The sequence below is a fragment of the Xiphias gladius genome, chromosome 19, assembly GCF_016859285.1.
Source record: "Xiphias gladius isolate SHS-SW01 ecotype Sanya breed wild chromosome 19, ASM1685928v1, whole genome shotgun sequence".
NCBI classification, from domain to species: Eukaryota; Metazoa; Chordata; class Actinopteri; order Istiophoriformes; family Xiphiidae; genus Xiphias; species Xiphias gladius.
Window position 1 is genome coordinate 7,502,001 of NC_053418.1, and position 22,299 is coordinate 7,524,299.

At 39.8% G+C, this 22,299-nt stretch overlaps 1 protein-coding gene across 1 annotated transcript in view; it reads right to left on the reverse strand.

The window, feature by feature from the left end:
* si:dkey-215k6.1 (transmembrane protein 132C) overlaps positions 1 to 22,299 on the reverse strand; it is a 178,685-nt gene that overhangs the window by 65,876 nt on the left and 90,510 nt on the right. The window contains exon 5 of the mRNA XM_040154637.1: positions 4,288 to 4,483. Coding sequence (XP_040010571.1) covers positions 4,288 to 4,483 — 196 coding nt within the window. The remainder of the gene's footprint in view (positions 1 to 4,287; positions 4,484 to 22,299) is intronic.

Consider the following 22,299-nt stretch of genomic DNA (forward strand, 5'->3'; position numbering starts at 1 on the left):
TGATAGTGCAGCCTAAATTAAATAAAAGGAAAGCTTCTCACAGAGCCACCATGTTTGAAGAGCGGGAACGGAATCGATTCTGTTCAGTGACTAGCTGCTGCTGTTGCCTGCCGTTCAAAAGGTGGCTGCGAGTCCACTTTTCTGACTGGGGAAATTCGCACTTTCACGATTCTGACAAGTCTGACTCCCAACTTTGCTGCTGTCCAGCAACAGCTCGGCGCATCAGTTGGAAGATGGTTTGTTTGAGGAGGAAGTGACAGAAGTGACACAGCACAGGAAATCTGGTACAATGCAATGATTTTTCTATTTGTTTTGCTGGTTAGAGGGTTAGAAACTGTAGTTGATTACTTTGCCAATATTGTTCTGTTTTGCTTTCTAGTAAGTTTTGTTTGACTATTCGTAATAAAAACCATGCGCCGGATGAGAACATTATGACAAAGCATGTCTCTAAACAGAATAATGTTACAGTGCAATCATGGTATTGACTCCAAATTAGCAAAGACAATGAAAACAAACAGCTGACGATAAATGAATAGTTTTAATCTAATTTTCCCTCTGTCAAATCTCACTTCTGTCTGTCTCTTTCTCACAGCCCATCTCTATTTCTATCTCTTTCTCTCTCTCTCTCTTTTGGTCTCACCCATCCCTCTCTCACTACCTCTTTCCACTCTCTTCACCTCTCCGGTCGTCTCTAAAAGATGAAACCAATTTTTCAGCCCCTGCAGGAGACAAATTACTGCTAATAATCCCTCGTTTCCCGAAGAGGACCTCTTTCTTTCCCGCTCAGCCAAGAGACCAGAACCTTAATGGATATGCGGAATTAGGAGGAAAATGTCGGAGAGGGCTTGGTAATGACAGGCAGTGTTCTGGTTTTTCATTTTTGCCCTGTAAAGAGAGGACCTACGGCAGTAACACATCAGTACTGTTGATAAGCTGACTTTTGATTTGGGGGATAGTAGATGATGGGCTGAGACGGAGTTGAATCACTCAAACAGATCAGACAGAGAAACAATGTTTCAAAGTCAGACCTGAATGCTCCCGATGCAATTATTTGTGATGCTTAGTTTTTAGGCCGTGCAAATATGTAACAGCTGCAAAGTTCCCACATTTTGTTACATAGTTGCAACTGTGATATTGCAGTCTTGTTCCAATCCTCAGTTGTGGAATTGTTAAAGAGGGAGTATGCAAGGCTTTGTGACAGCTTTTCGCTTCCAGCTGTCTTTGAAGATCCTAGCTCATAATTTCAATCCTTCTCCCTCATCCTTCCAAAGGATAGTTGGAGCTTTCATCTCGGCGGTCTATCACAAAGACCCCTCTCGGTGACAGACACCTTAACAACCAACCGACACCTGGTCAGTGGTTTCTGGTAAACAAATCAGAAGGCCCAAAGAGCTTGTAATAGCAGCCATTTCGATGTTTTTAACCAAAGGACGGAGGCAAAAAAGAGATGGAGGCTGACAAAGTGAAACCGGACGTGTGGGTGTGTGTATATAAAGATACAGGATATGTATTTGTTTTTGTGTGCGTGTGTGTGCATAGGCTTTAGGAGTAGCAGAATTCAATGTAGTCATTTCGTGGGGGGCCGGTGGGGGTCAGGGGGGCTGGAGCCTACCCCAACTGACATTGGGCGAGAGGCGGGGTAAAACCCTGCACAGGGCTGACACTTAGAGACGAACAACCATTCACGCTCACATGAACACTTATTTACTTTTTAGAATTGCCAATTAACCTAACCTAACGAACGCAGGCATAGGGAGGACATGCAAACTCCACACAGAAAGGCCAGAACCTCCTTAGTGTGAGGCGACAGTGCTAGCCACTGCACCACCATACCACCCACAACCCATTCAGTAAGAACTTCCATTTATTTTCCCTACAATGTCCACTTTTGGCAGTAATCTATGATTAATATTATGTCTAGGCCAATCAAAGCACTTGGTTAAGGTGAGGGAAATATTGTTAACTCACTTAAATCCTGATAGAGTCAATGATAAACCAAGACATGATGTTTTTACTTTTTCAGTATTTAACCAAAACTATGATCTCCCCCTAACCTTAATAAATGTTAAGGTTAGACTTTTTGTAGCCTATACCTTAACCACGTGGAACAAAATACATGAACCCCGATCTCTGATGTCAAAGTATTATGTTTGTATGTCCATCATCCACCCCGACCACCTCCCAAAGACTTGTATTGGATTGTGTATTGGAAAGCAGCACGTCTGTAGTGCCAGAAACGTTGCTGGTGAACATAATCCACAGGATTTACATTTCCTCCAAAATATATCACCGAATAAACCAGTTTATAGCATATACACAAAATTTCAAGGAGATTCAGCTACGTAAAAAACCGTGAACTCAAACACCAAAAAAGGGAATTTCTTTGGGGAATTATCGGCTAAGCAATCTGGTGAAAATACAGTACGTTGCACAGTTTTTAAAATTTCCCATAAAGCTTTTTCTTTTGTTTCACTGGTTGCCACGCCAACTCCTGGTGTAATTGAGGAACTCGTAAACAATCTTTCTTGCTTTCGCCTGTGTTTAATTTTCACTTATGACTTCAGACATCACACTAATTGGAAATAGTTTTATAAAAGACCAAAAATTTTAAGGGTATTTCAAGGCCACCGTTTCATTCGAGCTAGTGGAAGCTCGGACTCAAAATAAAGACACTTCCTATTTATTGTTAATGTAAGAATTTAGGACACGGACTAAATTAAATACAAATTAATACATCTACATCTACTGCCCCCTTGAAAAAAGCTAGCAAAATCCCAACAGCACTGCCATTTGAAATGATGGTTTCAAGCTTGCTTTTTCCAGTGTCTGAAAGAGACAGGGGTTGCAGAAGACCTGAACAAAATTGGGTTTTCTCACTAGGCTTTGCTTTCTGAAGGAGGGTTATCAGGCCAGATTAGCTCTACCTCAGTGGTAATGGAACAGGGAGCATTTTGAAAAGCATCCTCTTCCTCACTTTTCAGCCTGAGGTACTTAGTTGCAGCCATGTCTGTTTAGGGATGTGTCAGTTCTGAACTGTCTATGTACGAAGTAATGGTGGCATTTTACCTGATTAGATATGTTACAGATTTATGAAGACTTTTAAAGCAATCTTTTCCTTCGCTTAGTCGTCATTCTTATGTAAAGGTTTGCTCTATTTTTCAGTCCGAAAGCTTTAAATTTATCGTCAAAATTATTCTGCCTTTAAGGAAATCTGGGTGGCAACAAAGCAAAATATACAGTATAAAATATGTACATTTGCATTTCATAAAAGTTCATTTTAAGGTTTTTTTTTTGCGGTAGCCTTTTTTTTTTTTTTAAATGGATACAATTAAAGCTGTTTGTGAAAGTGATTTGTTTAGCTACAGTAGCAGAAGAGAAAAGGAGAGGGAAAGAACCAAAAAGGTGTGCTGCATCACTTTACAACATTAGATCAGAATTAGCCCATTATTTGTTGGACATATTCACCATGAGGGTTTAAATTTATGGATATAATATTAGCAGAGTACACCTTGTAATGCACATTTTAGCCACACCTTTTCTAGATAAGTTGCATTATTGAGTTGTTATTGGTTTGACTGCATCACGTCATTTCCTGTACCAAGTACGCAAATAACAACTACATTTCAGATTTTATTCCTCTTGTTGTGCTCTAAACAATTTTTGGTGAGGTGTCAGTGCTTCTCAAAGTTACACTAAAGTCTAGAGTCAATTACTGAGCAGTAGGAACAATGAAGGATTCGGTTCTATATGGAAAGCAGCTATTTAAGACCTTAAGAGGCAAATGTGTTTGAGCCTCACCAGGAATGACACCTGCCAGCATGGCACATACACAGGGGATGCGTTTGTGCATGAAAGTGGTTGTGTCTTTGAATTTTAGGGGATGATCGCAACTGAAAATGTGAGTCTGTGTGTACGCATTTGCACGCTCTTTGAGGGTTTCAGTATGTGGATTTGCGTGCATGTCTATATGTGCTGTACCTGCGCGGTTGTGTATCAACATTTGTGAGGCTGTTCGTCATTTTGAAACCTGTGAGGGTGAAGCCCGCTGTGTCTGTGTGACCAGGAGGCTTGTAGCGACAGGAGGGGGTAAACAAGCTGACCTTTACAGCGTTGATCACCCCGCAGGAAGGCGGTGGGGTGGGGGTGTCAACGAGGGGTTTAGGAGTAGGAGAGAAATGGAGGGGAGGAATGAAGTCTATTCTCAGGATAAGAACTGTGCGCTGGGTATGTCAGTATGTATGCTGACGGATAATAGTATCTGTGCTCATCTATCAAGTCATCCCTTACCTCAGCCAGCGGTACAATGCCCTGTATGTCAGCGTTGCTGATGTAGAGGTGTGAGACTTTCTCTGTTCGCCTGGGAGTTGTCTGTGTGCCAGCTGGGTACTCGACGTTCCAGTGTAGAGTCTGGGTTGGCACCAGGTTGATCACGTTATCCACCTCAAAGTCCAGCTGCATCACCTCATATGATGGACTTTCCAATCTACAAAATCGGAGACAAGGAGATTGTGAGATTTTGATATGCTAATTGTCTTTGTAGGATGATTTGATACATTATCACAATATGGCTACTATATACATGAAATCTTTTACATTTTTTGTGAACACCCAAATTACAATAGTTCTTTTCCACAAAAACGTTCCCTGACATCCCAGATATGGAGGACCAACAGCCATTCTTTATTTTGAAATAAATAATGGCTGCATTCAGCAACGAAAGGCCGAATAAGAGTGCCACTTACTGTGTCTCAAAACGAAAAGTAAAATTACAGAAATGGAAAAATCTGAGGAAGACAATGGAACAGTACTGGCCGCATATTAAGACAAGGCTAATGATACTGAGGAAGAGGAGTGCAGTGCACAACAGCAATGGCCATTTGGGTGAACAAAACTTTTATGTAAACTTACTCTTGACAGAACAATTCTCCGTCACAGAAAATAGTAAATTGCCTTAAAGACGAGAGATAGAAAACCAGATGTAATTTGTTGAAGGAGATGTTTTTCTCATCATCATAAGGTACCCATAATGAAGTCCGAGTTGATCAACCAGTGAAACAAAATGAATGTGACACACTGATAATTATATAAAAAGGTTAAGAAGATGGATAAAGGGATTTTGTCACCTTTTCTATATAATGTGTCTTGTAACCAACTACTGTAAAACCACTTACAAAATATTCTGAAAGAACTGTCTGTGTGCCCTTGAGCCATTCAGACATCTAGAGAGAAAAGAATCTGTAGCTTGCATCATTACTCAGCATCTCCTTGTACTTCTTAGAATAATGATTATGATGACGATAATAATGTTGAAAAAAAAGATGATGGGGGGGATTCTGGTGATAATGAGAAGTGCCTCTGCCATCAAGGCTGCTTAGAAGGTGCTCAGGCTGAAATCACACTATCCATGTGTGTGTGTGTGTGTGTGTGTGTGTGTGTGTGTGTGTGTGTGTGTGTGTGTCTGTGTGTGTGTTTGTGTGCGTGTGTGAGTAAGTGGATGTGGGAGAAAAAGGAGATGTCACATCATTCAATCCAAAAATGACACATTTTTTTATTTTATATTTTAAATAAATGGAAACTATTCAGCTTTATGCCTTTTCCTATGCAAGTCTCTGAATGCATCTCTCTCCCTCTCTCCTTTTGTGTTGGTGTGTGTCCAACATTGTTATGTTTATATTGCTAGTTGTTGGATATTGACCCGGACCAGAAGTATTGCTCAAGATGTTTTGGATACAGGCTCATGTCTGCATTCTGCTAATTAAAAGAGACAGTTTGCTTAGCTTAGCATAGAAACTTAGAGCATTGGTGAACAGTCCGGCTCTTTCCAGTTTTTTGGGGTGTTTCATGCGTGTCAGTAAGTAACCCATGTCAGTGACTCCAAGCTATCTGAAGTGTTTCAGAGGCAATTTATAATATCTCAAAATCATTGAAATAAATCATTATGAAAATCTTTGGGTAAAATCTCCAGATAACCACTTTCAGATTCGGTTCAAACTTTCTACCTTGAAAACTACTGCAACTTTAAAAAAAACAAAAAAACCCCTGTTTTTCACTTCTTCCGTTCTACTCATATTCTGATTCCTACATACAGAAATTTATCATTTTGATAACTTGGATTCCTGCTGCACATCATGACCTCACTACTTTGTAGACTGTCATTACCTTTTTTGCCTCTCTGCCTGTCAGACATCCTGATTCTATCTAGCTGCTAGTGTGAATCACATCCCATTTTGTCATTTATCACCACAGAAATTCTTTTTGAATCTTCTTCTTCCAGTCTTGAGACAGCTGTCATAGTTAAAGTTGGCGCTCTATTTGGAAATCAAGCCCCAGTAGTGAAGATCGTGGTCAAATTGAGAATGAATTAATGAAGAAATGACTAAAAGGTCTAGGACGACATTACATGTCCACACAAAGCTATAAAATGTTGTGTGTTAGTGCCACTTTAAGCCATTGCACACAGAGCAAAAGCAACGCAGCAGGTCTTAAATAAAAACACTATCTGAAATGTGGCATTACATTTCCTGTGGTCAAGATAGCAGCGAAATATACCCACTTAAAATTCACAGTAAGCGCAACACTAAAGTTCTCCTGGTGGGGATTTTGGAGATAAACATTCAACACACACCACAACAGCTGACACAACAGCATCACTAATGGTGCTCTGAAGTAACTTAGATACAGTTTGGCAACTGAAAAATCTCTGGCTGTATGTCTGACTCCATTTAAAAAAAAATTCTGTCACTGAGACACTCTCTCCTAACACCCTGACTTGATCCCAGGCCCCTAGTCCCCAGCCCCCTTCCACACACACACAAACACACACTCACACATGCACACACACACATACACACACACACACACACACACACACACACACACACACACACACACACACACACACAAACACACAGGCACGCACACACACACACACACACACACACACACACACACACACACACACACACACACACACACACACGCACGTCCAGCAGGTAGTGGAACATGAATTAGAAAGAGAGAAGGTAAGCAGCTGTAAATTGATTTTCAAGTCAACATTTTATAGCTCCATCTTACAGACATGCGCACAAACACACACACACACACACACAGATTTATAGGGGTTGAAGGTCATGACAAAGCCAATTTCTGAGGGTCTGTGATATCTGGCGTGTCTCTGAGTGTGTGTGATTGGTGTGTCTAGGGAGATGGGGTGAGCGATGTGTTACACAGATAGATTAGGGAGAGAGAACTGATGGGTGTCAGCTCCCCTTGACCCCTTCCAGATCCCTCCATCATACTTGCTTTTCTTTCATCTGTCTCTGCCTCTCTGTCTTTTACCAAACTAAACCTGACATCAGATTACAGTCATCCCTACTTTAAACAGAAAAGTTGCTTTCCTTTTATTATCTAACTTTTTTCACATAGAAGGCTTTCTTGCAAAAATTTTAAAAAAGTAAACTACTCTAGGAATAACCACAGTTTTACTTAGCCCTCTGCTGATCATCATCTTAGTATTATCATTTTTATTATCAGCCATTCCTGACTGATAAACCCGCAACTATTTTCCCAGCTGGACTTGATGGTTCAAACTGCTGCAATTCAGACCTCGTGTGATTGTACAGGCACAATCATACGAGGTCATAATGTTCTCAAAATGCACAGGTCTGCTTTAGCAAGGCCTGGCTTTATTCAATCTATTACAGGCTGTTTGGGAGCAGTGGCACGATGCTCTTTTCTATTGGCACAGAGTGACATAGAGTGAGATCCGCAGAGAGAAAGAGTGCAGTTCCTTAAATAATTACATTTGAAAATGACCAACCGAACTTAACCAAAGCCTGAAAATATGCATAACAAAATGGCTCAAACTGGACCCGAGTCCAATGGGTCCGACTAAGTTTTGGGTAGTGGGTAGCAGGACTTCATCATGCTGTAGGTGTTCAGCTCAATTCATACATCCTGTTATCATTAATCACATGGGTTGAATGGTAGAGATGAGAAATATTCTCATGTTTAGGACTTGCAACTGTTACGACTGCACTGTGAATTTACAATATAGCACCATAACCAATAAATTGGGTCCAACGATGGACTTTGGCAGACATGAGGCATTCCAGTTTGTTTGATTTTCAGGCCCTTCCGTACTACTAAGCACCAGATCGGACACTGTATATCCAACCGTTCTGCTAGAAATTGTGTTTCCTATTCAACTAGATTGAAAAAGCAAATACATTTCTTATGAAACGTAATTGCTGGCTGTATTATGTTCAGATGCAACATAGTTTTTTAATGACTGAAGCGCTACATCTCTTAACAGCAGCGGACATGCCAGGAGGTGGTTGGGGTGGAAAGTGGGCGCACAAAGCACGTGACTGTCACACCAGAGACCGGGTTTCACATCCCGAGTCCCGTCTGTGGTTAGGTTTAAACATCAAGAGCGCTTTGGTTCAGGTCAGGGGAACGATTGTGGTTTTTTGTTAAATGTAAATAAACATGTGGTGTCTGAAGTCAATGTGAACTTTTTTGCATTAAACCAGATCACGACCTTTCCCTAACCTTAACCAAGTGCTACGTGTGCGAAAACATAACCATAAAAATGTAAGTGCAATAATTCTGTAGTCACTTAGAGTGGATATTGTGCAGCAAGATCAGATATTTGGGTGAAAACAAATACGTCGTCTGTGAGTATTTTATGGATATGTTCACTATCAATGTTTTTGCGACTTGCCAAATACATAGATTAACAACATATCCTCATTCCGTTTCATGTAATCCGGTCGCAGTCCCGCTTCCCACAAAATATATTTGCTGTTGCAGCTGTGAATGAAAAAAGCTCCTTTTTACTTTACATGTTGCAATCCTTTGCCAATTATTTATCTTTGTTTTATGTCAAAATTTTTTTGGGAGATGTTAACACACACGTAGTATCATGCATTCAGTGCTGAGAGCTTCCCCTGTGCAATAACAGTCCTCTGTAAGATAAACTATCGTAAGTGACTTGCTGAAGGACACACTAAAGTGTACTGTAGTTTCTATATGATAGTACAGAGTAGCAAAGAAAGAATTTTTAATTTTTTGGTGAGGTTCACCACGCCCTATGTGTGTGTGTATGTGTGCGTACCCATCAATACAACTTGTTGTTTAACCTCAAAGGACACATCAGTATCAGTAGCCCTATTTCATACTTTCCAGGGAGAAAGCTAAATACAGCAGAGGTTTAGACACATACACACAGAGACACAATTCTCTGTCACTCTCACAATCTGTTCCTGTCTCTTTCACACTCACAGGCAATGCACAAGCAACACACTTCTCTCTGTTACACACACACTCACATGTACACACACGAACAAAGAACCACCCAGAAAATGTTGACTGTGTTTGGGAGCAGTGTAATCGCTGGAGCCGAAAAAGCAATGTGTCTGCAGTGACAGGTTCAGTCAGGTGTTAGCTCTGTCCCAACCACAAGGCACCAAAACAATATTACACTGTCCTCTAGTGTATACGCACATACTCACACACGTACGCGGACCAGAGCGTTTTTTTCCAACATTCAAAAACAACCAAACAAAAACCGCCGCACAAGTTCACGCTTTCTCACCATCTCTGAATGTCTTCTCCTTCAGGCAGCGCTGACTTTTAGCTTTTATCCCTGTTGCTGACACAGTGACGCAGGTTTACAGTGTTGGTCCGAGTCGGTCAACATGTGTTATCTGACCTGGTTTTCCAACCCTCCTCCCAACCGGGATTATACGCAGTTTGGACACCACATGGCTTTGCTGAACAGGCACTTGTATTCATTTAATTTCGTGTTATGTTTGAATGGCATTTAGGTGATCAACTGACTAACCGACTGAGCTAGAAAATTAATAATAGAGGAAGAGAGCAATAGAAAGAGTTTGTGCCTGAGTGAGTGCAGTGAATACGTCGTTTGTGAACGCTTTACTGATACTTCCAGTATCAAAGTATTTGCAAGTTGCCAAATATGTGAATTAACAACATATCCTCAATATAATAAAATGGAATCCGTCGCAATTATGTTTAGTAGAAAACATTTGCCGTTGTAGTTTAGTTTTGTAGACAAGGTTGGTACGTCTGTGCTTTCCAAGTCATAATAACTACTTGGATGTTGACGTGAACGCTATTTCCAAACCCGAAACCGGTCATTATGGTAACTCTAACATGACACGATTGTGACGTTATTGTCTACATAGGTTGTATTTCTACAACGAGTATCTCTCTCTTTCTTTGTCACTCCAATCAGCCTCTCACCTGTCAAGTCAGATCACTGTGTTAGTACTCAATGTGAATGAAAAAAGCTAATTTTTACTCAACATATCGCAATACTTTGCCCATTATTAGTTGAATAGAGACAGGGTTGTATAGAGAGAGAGTTGCTGGAGGGGTCTTTGCCATTGATTTCAAACAAGAAAAACTCCAATTAATTTGAAGTTGCAGAATAAAGAAATGATTTCAGAGAAAAAAAATATTTTGATCATACTGCTATCAACATTGAGAAGTGGGTGGAATCAATTCCTGAGTTAATGTTTTCTTAATTCTCACCACAGCCATTATTCAAGAAATATCATTAGTCGTTCAAAAGACAATAGGCTAAATAGACATGAATGCAATGCAGCCGCAACACATGCAGTGTTTCAAATATAAGTGCCGCCACAATCATAAGCATTAAATCTAACAATGTTCATGATTTGGATGGATGACAAGCTGTAAATACATATGCTACAGTTTGAAAATATAGTAATAGGCTTACATCCATGTTTTAGGGGCTGTAGAAAGGCATTCTGGGTATCTTTGGGAAATCTAATTTGAAGCACAAGTACAAGAGGCAGGATTAAGAAAAGCGGAAAACATAAATTACAGCAATCCGTTACAAAACAACTGTTTGAATGCTTCAGAGGGTTAGAACATCTGAGGGTGGACTTTTATTCCTGAGTCACCTGTGTGGCTACACAATTGATATTGATAGCTTTATACACAGCAAGACAGACAGATAAAAATCTTTTTGATAGTGAATGTTTCTCTGCCTGGGGAGGCTGGATTGGCTTAGCCTATAAACCAAGATAAAAAGATGTACTTCTGGCAGCAGTGAGTGTCTTGCGAGACATGCTGGCTGGACTCACTTCTTACAGTCGTGTAACTGGTTTGGTCCTTCTGGAGTCTCAGAGCTGATTAGGAGAGATGATTGACTATCTATTTAGCAATCATTAGACAATTTAGTTTCCGGGCTGGGTCAACTGAAGTAAAATCTTGTCTGCAGCTTCACTGATTCTGTTCTTTGCTGAGTCTTTGTCACCTTTCTGTTTTACTGGTTCTTTTATCCATCGGTTTTTCTAGATTTTCGGTCATGATAGTGGTGTGGCTCTGTAGAACGCAGTAGTGGTTGGTCAGTCAGTGCACCAACCTTTATCCAGACTGAAATATTCCAAAAAGTATTGGATTAATTGCCATTCATTTTTTTTGTTTTTTGTTTTACCAACATTCATTGTTGCCAGAGGATGATTCCTACTGACTTTTGTGATCTTTATCTCTAGCACCACCATGATGTTGAAATTCTTGATTTTTGATGTCTTGACAGCTACTGGATGGAACACCCTGAATTTTGGTACACATAGTAATGTACCCCTCGGGATGAATTGTAATAATTTTGGTCATACCCCGAGTCTTCATCAAGTGCCATCAACAGGTCAAAATTTTAATTTGCCTAATAACCAGCTATACATATGACACTGTTAGCGTGATAACATGCTTAAGGAAGACGGTGAACATGCTGAACATCATCATGTTAGCACGGTCATTGTGAGCACGTTAGCCTGCTGACATTAGCATTTAGTTAAAAGCACTGCTGCCAGCTGTGAGTACAGCCTGACAGAACTACTGCCGTGGCCGTAGACCCACTAAGAGACAGGGGAACACTGAAAGGTAAAAGGAATCATGACACAAATGTATATACATATAAAGAGAAACTTATGAAATGCTATCTTTTAGGTGTATATTCTTCCTGTGTGTGCGCGCGTGTGTGTGTAGCAATCATTTATTACATGAGCTGAAAGAAAAGGAGACTTTGCACATTAACCCAGGGAGCAGCACAAGGACACACACACACACACACACACACACACACCCTGAGACACCACCGCTGGCCTTGCCATAGAAGTGGATACACAGTCAAGGACCCGTCCATCTCTTTGTGACAGCTTTAATAAGAGACACACATAGTATTTGAACTGTTTCTTGAACACACACACACACACACACACACTCACATCATTGTGTGACTGATGAAGTTAAGTCTCATGGTTAACTAGGTTCATTGCAGCACCCAGTATGTCCCACATACACATGCATATACACCCCAGATTATTAAAAGAGCATGTGATCTGAAACTGAAACTGATTAGATTTACTTTCTCTCTCGAGAGATATTTGGCTCAATGTGTTCACTTTGGAGTTTGAGCTTAAATGTTGCAATATTCATCAGTGAATATAAATAACATTTGAAATATACACAGAATGACCGTGATGGTTGATTATGATAGTTATTGAGAATTCCACTTTTGTCCAAAACTTTCATTGTATTCAGAGGAGTCCAGCTCCCTGTGGCTCCTCTGTAATTCAAACCCTGTTGCCAACCCCTCGCTGGTTTGTACCCCTGAGGAGAAACAGGCGGTAGCAAAAGGAAAATCTCTTCCTTTGAGTCACCGTCAAAGTTGCAAAAAACAAACATACGATCCTTAAGCCCATACACACACACACACACACACACACACAAGCACACGCACACGCACACTCACACAAACACACGTTTTACTATATTCGCGTGGACCCGTCGTTGACCTCATGCATCCCCTACCCTAAAACCAACTCTTTAACAGTCATTTAAACTTCTGGGGTCCAGCATTTTGGTCCCCACAAAGCTGTCAGACCCCCCCCCCCCCCCCCCCACACACACACACACACACACTCAGACACACAGTGCAGTGAGGACAGGTTGTCTTATCAAAGTGTACTGTAGGAAAGTGATAGTCTCAGGGGAAATTCAAAGGACAATAGAGAACAACACACACACACACACACACACACATTAAAAGACATTCACCGCTGGCAAGAAGGGAGGAAACATCCCTGGGAGAATACAAGGCAGGAAAGAAAGGTGGAAAAAGAAGGAGAACAATAAAAAAGGCAATTTTTTTTCTCTTTTTGAACAGAGCAAGGTGGCACTTATAGCATTTCCCCTCAGCAACGGCACAGCCAGTAGCTGACAGAGGATTTGTGTGTGTGTGTGTGTGTATGTGTGTGTTTGTGTGTGTGTGTGTGTGTGTGTGTGAGTGAGTGTGTGTGTCTGCGTTACACAGAGAGAGACACACACAGGGGGTTCAACAGAGAAATTTCTGATGTGTGACAACTACAAAAAAGAGATATATAGATAGAAAGACAGATAGATAGAATTTGAAGACATGTAGAAAGCAATGTAGAAGATAGGTTACAGTATAGAGAGTGACAGACATTGAAAGCGTCTCTCTCTTTCTCACAAACACACACACAAACAGCGGCCAGAGACGTGTTAGCTGCAACAGAGAGACAGAGAAAGACAGAAGTAAAGGCAAGATGATGTGAGGCGGAACCACAGGCCGACAACACACTGTCACAGCCATCACCTGCCTTCACCTTCAGTCTGTGTGTGTGTGTGTGTGTGTGTGTGTGTGGGTGTGTGAGTGAAAGCATGTGTGTGACAGCTGGACAAAGAAGCGCAACGCACCGTTGCAGACAACCACTGTTTGGCTTAAAACAACCCCGAAACGTGTACGTGGGTGTGTGTCTTTGTGTTAGGGCGCATATCATTATGAGCATTTTTGTGTGTGTACTTCACCCCAACCTGGCCAGTCCCTCATCCTCTTACACTTAATTTCAACACGTCAATGTACACTTGGCTGCACACACGAAACCATCCATTCATCCAACACACACACACACACACACACACCCACTGTGTCTTTTTAACCTGGTTTAGCCTCTGCTGACCGGCTGTCAGATCTGGGTTGCCATCGGTTACCAAACCCCGTAATTTCAAGGGAAGTGGAAAAAGAAAAAAGATGATTGAGAGAGAGAGGGAAGGAAATCAGGTGCTATTTTAAACTCTGTAGAAGGACAAGCTGTTGGATTTAACCACATTATAAGAGAGTAAGGTACTAAATACTTAATGACTGGTCTTGTTGATGCAGCACATGAAAGAACATTGAGAACAGTCACAGAACATGTTATCAGTGCCAGGTAACCTCGGCTAAAGAAGCCAAGATCAGTAGGCTAATGTGTTTCAGCCATGCTATTTCACTGTGCTCTTTAATTAAGTGTTGATCTACTTTTTTTTTGTATAGTTTTGTCACATTTCATTTCTAGCTCTGTAATATGTTTTGATTGCTTCTGCTCACTTTTGATACATATGAGAGCTGGAAGTAACAAAACCTACACAGTAAGTGCATCTGTAATCAGATCAAATGCCATTACTTTAAATATACCATACTATGCACTATCAAATTATTTAATTAATGAACAGGCGAAACAGCAACTAGTTTAAATTGTTAAAAAAAAAAAAAAACCATGTTGGCTCTCATCACTCAAGTTTAAAGGCTGCAAAAAGGTTTCTCAAGAATGGGTGAAGCAATATGATGGGTTTGAGGCACATAAGAAACTTCAATAGGCATTCCTCTATTTATAAAATTCCAGTCAAATGTGATAAAAATGTCTGCTGTTAATTCAATAATGGCCGACTGTGTTAACGGCAGATTTAATGCCATTTTATTTAAACGTTCTTGCAGCTTTTTATCATTTAAAAAATAAAAAATCAATGAACGCGCAGTAACAAACACATAAACATGCAGATGCTTTCATTCACTACCGTCAGCACATAAAATAACAGTGAGGCGAATATATACATATATGAAAATGCATTTTCAAATAGAGACACACTGTCTAAATGTATATTCAAAACTGCTGATGTTTCAATTCCAGATGTGACCCCCACTGAGTAACTTAAATACACACACACACACCAAACAAATGACAGAAGAAGATGAGAAATGTATCATGTTAACATGATCTAAAATAATGGACTGACAAAAACAGACCAACACAGACACACACTGAGACAAGAACACAAAATGTAAAAATACAAATATCGTTGCAACTTGCATTAATAGAGACCAAATTGGCCGGAGCAATAATTTACCCACACTTTTTTTTTCTCACTTTTGTTGTCATGACTAACTGTAAAGCACACACGACAAGTGAATTCATCTGTGTGTTTGTAAGGAAGAGGGTGTGTGTGTGTGTGTGTGTGTGTCCTAGCTGTCAAGAATACAGTCAGGCTGTCACTGAGAGGACAGAAGGGACTCTGGGGAAATGAGTTTGCAGAAACAAAGGAGACACACACAGTCTCATACACACACACCCACACACACACACACACACACCTAAACCAACATAGATATTGTTCTGTACGCACTTACAGGCTGAGACACACAGCTTGTTTGCTTGTGTTTTGACAAAGTTAGCACATCTGCATACACCACAGTCCTATCATGCACTTTTTATTAAAATGCGTGCACGTGACACACCAACGCACGCTCTCAAGGTGAGACTTAAGGGGGGGGGGTGTAAGAGGACAGATCAATAGCTCTGAGCAGCTAAAGAGAGAAACACTGACACTGACATAGTGGTCTTGTTTGTTACAGCCTCTCTCTCACACACTCCCTCTCTCTGTGTTTGTGTAGAAATGTCCTGGTTTCAGTATAAGAAAGTAATAAAGTACATTTATTCAAGTAGTGTAATGAGCTTTAGTTCTGAGGTACTTTGCATGAGTATTTTCAGTTTGCACAACTTTATACCTTCACTGCACTATATTTCCACTACATTTATACTTTTTGTCTTCTATTAAAATCTATCATCAATATTGCATTCTTATTTTTTGTACTCTGTTAGATTTATCTCATGACTTTAAATATTAAAACTTTCATCTGCCAGCAAAAAACTATTTACAAGATACCTTGGCTTAGCCCCACCCGGCCCTATTTCATGAAAATGATGTGCATACACAACTAATTTTCATCAGTAATTATGTTTTGTAGGAAGCTAAATGCTCAGATTAAGTTTTTTTTTTCAAGACACAAGGAAATATTTATGTAACTGCAATTGCTCACTGCCAAAGCAGACGGACTGTAGCTGTAAAATATTCCCTGTCAGTGTCATTTGTTTTCCCGACAATATCCACTCCTGGCAGCAATATCACTTCAGGGGTATGTTTAATCAACTCAAAGCACTTAGTTAAGGTTAGGGAATAGAGGTCCTGGTATAATATATTAATATACTGAAATAATACGTTTAACAAAAACACAATCAAGCCCCAACCTCAATCAAGTGTTTGAATAGCCTAAACATAAAGTAATAATGTTGGACGAGGACATGGAACCTGGTCTCTGGTGTCTGATGTTTTGTGCTCTGTGTGGTTGCATATATACATCTTTTTCTAAAATAAATTTCTAAAATGCGGGTCTCTCCCTTTAATGGAGTGCTGTATTTTTTACATTGCGGATCTGCTACTACTACACCAGTTTCTATGGTCTCCCCTCTGCTCTGAATATACAGTATGTTTCTCTTTTACTCTCCAGTTTTGCCACTGCTGTGTGAGCGTGTGAGAGAGAGAGTGAGAGAAGGGGGAGTTACCGTGTCTTCCACTCTTTGTTGTGTAATACTGTATGTGCTGTGTACGTATTTCTGTCTTTGCATCTGTGCTTATGTATGTGTGCATCTGTATTTCTACATTTTTTTTATCCCTTGTTGAGATTATGTGTTCTCCTAGCCTTCTATTTCTCTCTGTGTCTTGTTCCTATTCCTTTTTCTCTCTCTCTCTCTCTCTCTCTGTCTCTCTCTGCCTCCGTCTTCTGTTTTTGGATGTTGTGCTCTGCGGATGCACACAATGTTTCCCTCTCTCCCCCTCTCACACACACAGACACAGCGACGGCTGGGTGGTAAGTAATGGGTTATTTCTTTGGCGTAGTGGTTGTCTGATTGCACACAGGCCCTTCTCCGACATGCACAGACCCCCTATTGAGCACCTATAAACACACACACTCAAATGGACCCATGCCATCTGTTATTCTTGTTCATTCTTTCTTGTTCATACATACCCCCTGCCTTGACAACCAAATAGTCTCCTCTCTCTCTGTCTAACATACACAGACAGACACGTACACATATACTGCGTACACACTGTCTCCTTTTATCACTCTGTTACAGTGACACACACTTTCTCTTTCCATCACAGACACACGAGGGGACAAACACAGACCCCCCCTCACCTGGATCTACACAAATATGCAACATGCAAATGCTTTTAAGAGAAGCTGTGTCTGCACCTGTGTGTGTATGTAATTGTATGCATACGTAAATTGTCTCCACGGTGTCATGTTCTATCTTTTTTAGTTTTTCAGGATATTTTTTTATGGATTTAATGCTTTGTTTTTTGGGGGCACACAGCAGAAAGAGTCAGGGATGATGGGGGAGGGGCCTGAAGAGCCTCAAGATGGTGCTGGCATTTATTTGTAATTACTTACATCGTGAGATCCAATGTGGCTCACTCAACATCTTGGATAAAATATTGACAACAAACCTGTCAATACTGTCAAACCACCTGTCAAGGGAGGCTTCAGATTTTCAGATTGGGGGCCTTACTCTGAGTAAAACAGAAAGCTGTTGCAAAAAGTTCAAATCGAAATTTTGACACTACCACAGACAGATGGCTCCACACAAAACGCTTACCTTTACCACTCCACCATTCAACACCAAAAGCCATGAGACAGACTTAGAATGATTCATCACTATAATTTTAAACAGGATATGACCATTCGCCCATATTTAGTTGACATTTTGCTCGTCTGTCAGTTCAACAGGTACAGTCACATCATTGGTGACAGAGTACAAAATGCATATAATATTATTATTAATAAACTTTTAATAAACGAAGATGCTGTAGAGGTTAGAGCAACGTAAAATATTTTTACTGGCCTTTATTTGATTTACTCACTTTTCAAAATAAATTTTGGTTAGTAAAACACATCATTAGGTATGTAATAAAGGAAAAAAGAAACACAAGTACTACTGCTTCTCTGAAAATATTGATTTTTTTTAATTATACAAATGGTTTTGGTGATTTTTAATTGCCAAATAAAGTTCATACTTTACTAACCTTTTAATTTGCTACTACAAGACTGTAAATAACAACAATATAATAAAGTATTGTGACTGTTGCTGTGTTTGCATGTGGGCAATAATGAAAATTTTACAATTTGTACGCCTACTTTGCTCATTTTAAACTTTCAAATACAAGAAAGACTGACAGAAAGAAAAACAACAGGGAGTTGAGAGGAGATGGAAAGAGAGAAATCGGGAGACAAATTTGAAGAAGATAACACAGAGAGGCAGAGATAAGCTCGAGAGAGGAAGAGAGAGAAAGGACAAGTCAGATACAGAAATACAGGGAGAAAGAAATAAACAGGACAGGCAGAATATGAGAGACATGCAAGTAAATGAAAGAAAGATAAGTAGGATAAAATTTTACATCTCATCAATGTTCTCAGCATTAGACTCCATTAGGACTGTTCTGGTTTGTCTAATTGCTGCAAAATAACAAGATATGAATTATCATCTTGATGAGATACAGATGATGCACTGTTAACAAGTGAATTCCCAGCGTTCATTTCCACATATCTCTGAAGATCTCATTAAGTCCGACACATCTCCTCCCAGTCAAGTTACCTCATATAACCCCTTTCCTGAAAGGAAGAGACTTTTTGATAAAATGAAAGATTGTCGACCAGCATCGTTAAAAAGGATTTTCATATGTCAAAAAAACTGGTTGGTATTTTACAAGTAAGTCTTGCCTCCAAAGTGTTTATTTGCATTTTCAAAAGTAAAGACAAAAAAAAAAGTGGGGAGAGTGCAGTAAGACTAAGGAACCGAAATGTCTCACCTTCTGCAGGCAAAACAAAAAACAAAAAGGGAAAATGAGAAGTAACAGAGAGCAAAACACTGGAGAATTACTGGACCACAAAAACACTTTGCTTTTCCCTCCATACACCATAATGTACTAAAACTCTGATTCCCATCTCCTTATAATAACCTTTTCTTTTTGAGCTGATAATTCCAGTACTCTTCCGTCATTACATGTAATCATCGGCCTGCCATATGAGAGCAAGGACCGATATACTGTGACTGCTTAAAAAGCAAGACAAGCTTTCAAAACACCGGGAAAGGCTGGGAGGTTTCTTGGTTTGTGTTATTAAACATATTAGGCTTGGAATGGTTCTGATGAAAGAAGAAAATATGTTCTGGTCTCTCTAAAACAGGTGAAAATACACTATGAGTTTCACCCAAAATTGATTTTGGAGCATACAGTCAACTTTGCCGTTATGACTATAAGACAATGTTTTCTCTGAAATTTGGTCAGAGTTGGGCAAAACTGTTTTTTTTATCCCTCTGGGAGTAAACACAAGGCTGCCTCAAAAAACAAAACCTTAGCAGAGAGAAATCACCTGGCTGTGCCCCACGTCTGCTCTGATTTACACTTTATTGGTTCCTATTGCGCTTAAACCCCCCTTCACCAATCACACACACACATGTAGACACAAAAGTCACACAGTATTGATCTGTGGGGGCTGTGTGAAAAATCTGGTGCAAAAGCAGAGTGACAGCTACCAACGACACCACAAACAAACACACACATATTTTAAAATCAAAAACCCGCACAAGTCCACCATGTAACATCTGATGCTATCAAACCAACTCGATAACCTGTCCTGCACTTTCTTGCTCTCTCACACACAGACAGACACACACTCTAACCTTTCCTCAGTGTCTGTAATCAGATATTGATTTAATGCAGCACTAGGTATCACATCCATCTCTGCTTTTCTCCATCTTCTCCGATATTTCTGTCCTTTTATGATATTTGTCCGGGGAGGAGAAGAAACGCCTTTTGAGATATGGGCTACCTGGCCCTGTCGGGACAAAAATTAGATTTCTTTCTTTAATTTATTTGAGCAAAGACTATTTCTCTCAGAGAAGAAAAAAAAAAAAAATGCTAGGCTATTTGTAGCAAGGTGAGCAAGGACACAGACCATTGTACCCCCAGACCATTATCAAGGTATTCCTGCTTGAGTGTATTATGTTTTGATTTGATCCCTCTTTCTTTTCATTGACCCAATCTGGGGAGATCAGAGGTATTACTCTAAATAACAGCACCTTGGAGCAGCATTTGGATTTTACCATTTCGTTCAATGTATGTGTGATGCAGGAGTTGTTAAACAAAAACACAACGATTACCATCGTTATGATAACATTTAATTAACATCCCTTAAAACTAAAACTGTTACTGGGGGATTCCTGCTAGCTCAGTTGAAGAAGTTGCACACCATGTACCTGCTGCTTACTGTGGAAACAAAATGGAAATTTAGACATTTTAGCACAGTGGTGTGTTTTATAAAAGCAATAACCCACTCCACACTGTGATTTACATTGAGGTAGAAGAGCCAAAAGGGTTTTAACTAATCTGCGTCTTGTGGCTTTTTGCTTGAATAGGACTCAACTCCCACTGTGAACATAAACTGTGGCATATGCAAAATAGCCTGCATGAAGTCTGTTTTTTTATTCTGTTTGTAATGGTACCAAATGAAACATGGGCCTGACTACAAAACTTCCCTCCAGTGGCCTACCTACTGTTTAATGACCAGTTATGTTTACTTATTATGTTCCCTGCACTCTAGAAAAAGAAATCTATACCAATCTGTGTATGGAAATAAAGAATCTAATTTATTTTATATGTAGGGGGGAGATGTAAAGAGATCAATTACTCTGGCGGATGTTACAGTGTTGAAGAAAGTCAAGAAAATAAATTAGTAAGGTGGGGAGAGGGAAGTATAGCAAAGAAGAATAAAGAATAATGGGAGAGGAAAGAAACTCTTTGACTAGTCAACATAAGAAAAAAAATAACAAGGAAGAAAATAAAGGAGGAAGAAGAAGAAAGAACATTTTATAGATATAGACACATACTGTTTGAACTTAGACAAATGAAAAGAGAAGCAAAGACATTGACTTTGTTGTTGTTCTCTAATGAAACATAACACAACAAAACAGAGGAGTAAGTAGCTAAAGCAGGACGTCCTTTGCTTGTTGTGTTGCACTGACTGGCCTGCAGCACTCTGCTTGAATACTATAACAGAAACTCATTGACTACCATACACCCCAATGCAACTGCCATTTGAATTACATATCACGATATGATATGTTAATGTCAATGTGACGGTTACACATCGTTCAAATTTATTGTGACACTTGGTTCATCAGAATGACTGTATGTAAAGATGGACGGCGCAGGTCCACTGCCTCCCTGCCAAAATATCCCAGATACAGGCGCTTCCTTCTTGTAGTTCAAGTACTAAAGCCCCTAAAAAGTACAGTAGTGACACACAGTATGCAAGCTTAATGATAAATAATATATATTAAAAACAGACACAAGCTGAAAGCAGTTAATTTGAAGAAAAAACCTTTTTAGTCTGTTCAGTTAGAATTGCTGTGATTGTTTGGTATTTGCAAAAACTGAAGAAAGTTGTGGAAATTTTAATTGGGCACATTTAACATGATTGTTTTAATATGATGGTTATTACTTTAAGTTCCTAGAAACCAACTTTACTTAAAAAATGTGTACAAAGTACATTTTCAGCTAGGGGATGCAATTTTGGCTGATGACACATCTTTTTTTTTTTGTTTTCATCTTTTCCTTGGTCATTACGCATCCAATTTTCTGTTGCACAACAACACCAGATTCTTCTGAGAAGACATTTTCCTCAGCCAGTGTTATTTCTAATAAATAGCTGATGTTATTTAATGAAATAAGTTGCAGAGGAAAAGCTGGCCAAACAAAACCACCTAATAAAACCCATTAACACTGACAAAACAAACATACTATACAGTGCGCACTTAAAAGAAGACACACCCATCAAATATACCCTTATCTACGACCTCAATGGAAATGAAAAAAGGGGGAGAGAGGCGAAAAATATATAAAACGTTCTCTAAACTTTCCATAAAATGGAGAAAAAGAAAAAAAAATCTTCCACAGTCAGTGCAGCTAGCCCACATTACACACCAGACTCCTCTACCTGCAGGAGACGCAGCTGGAGGAATTTCTCAGCTTTTCTGTGAATGAAAAGTTGATCCTGGTTATGGATGTTGC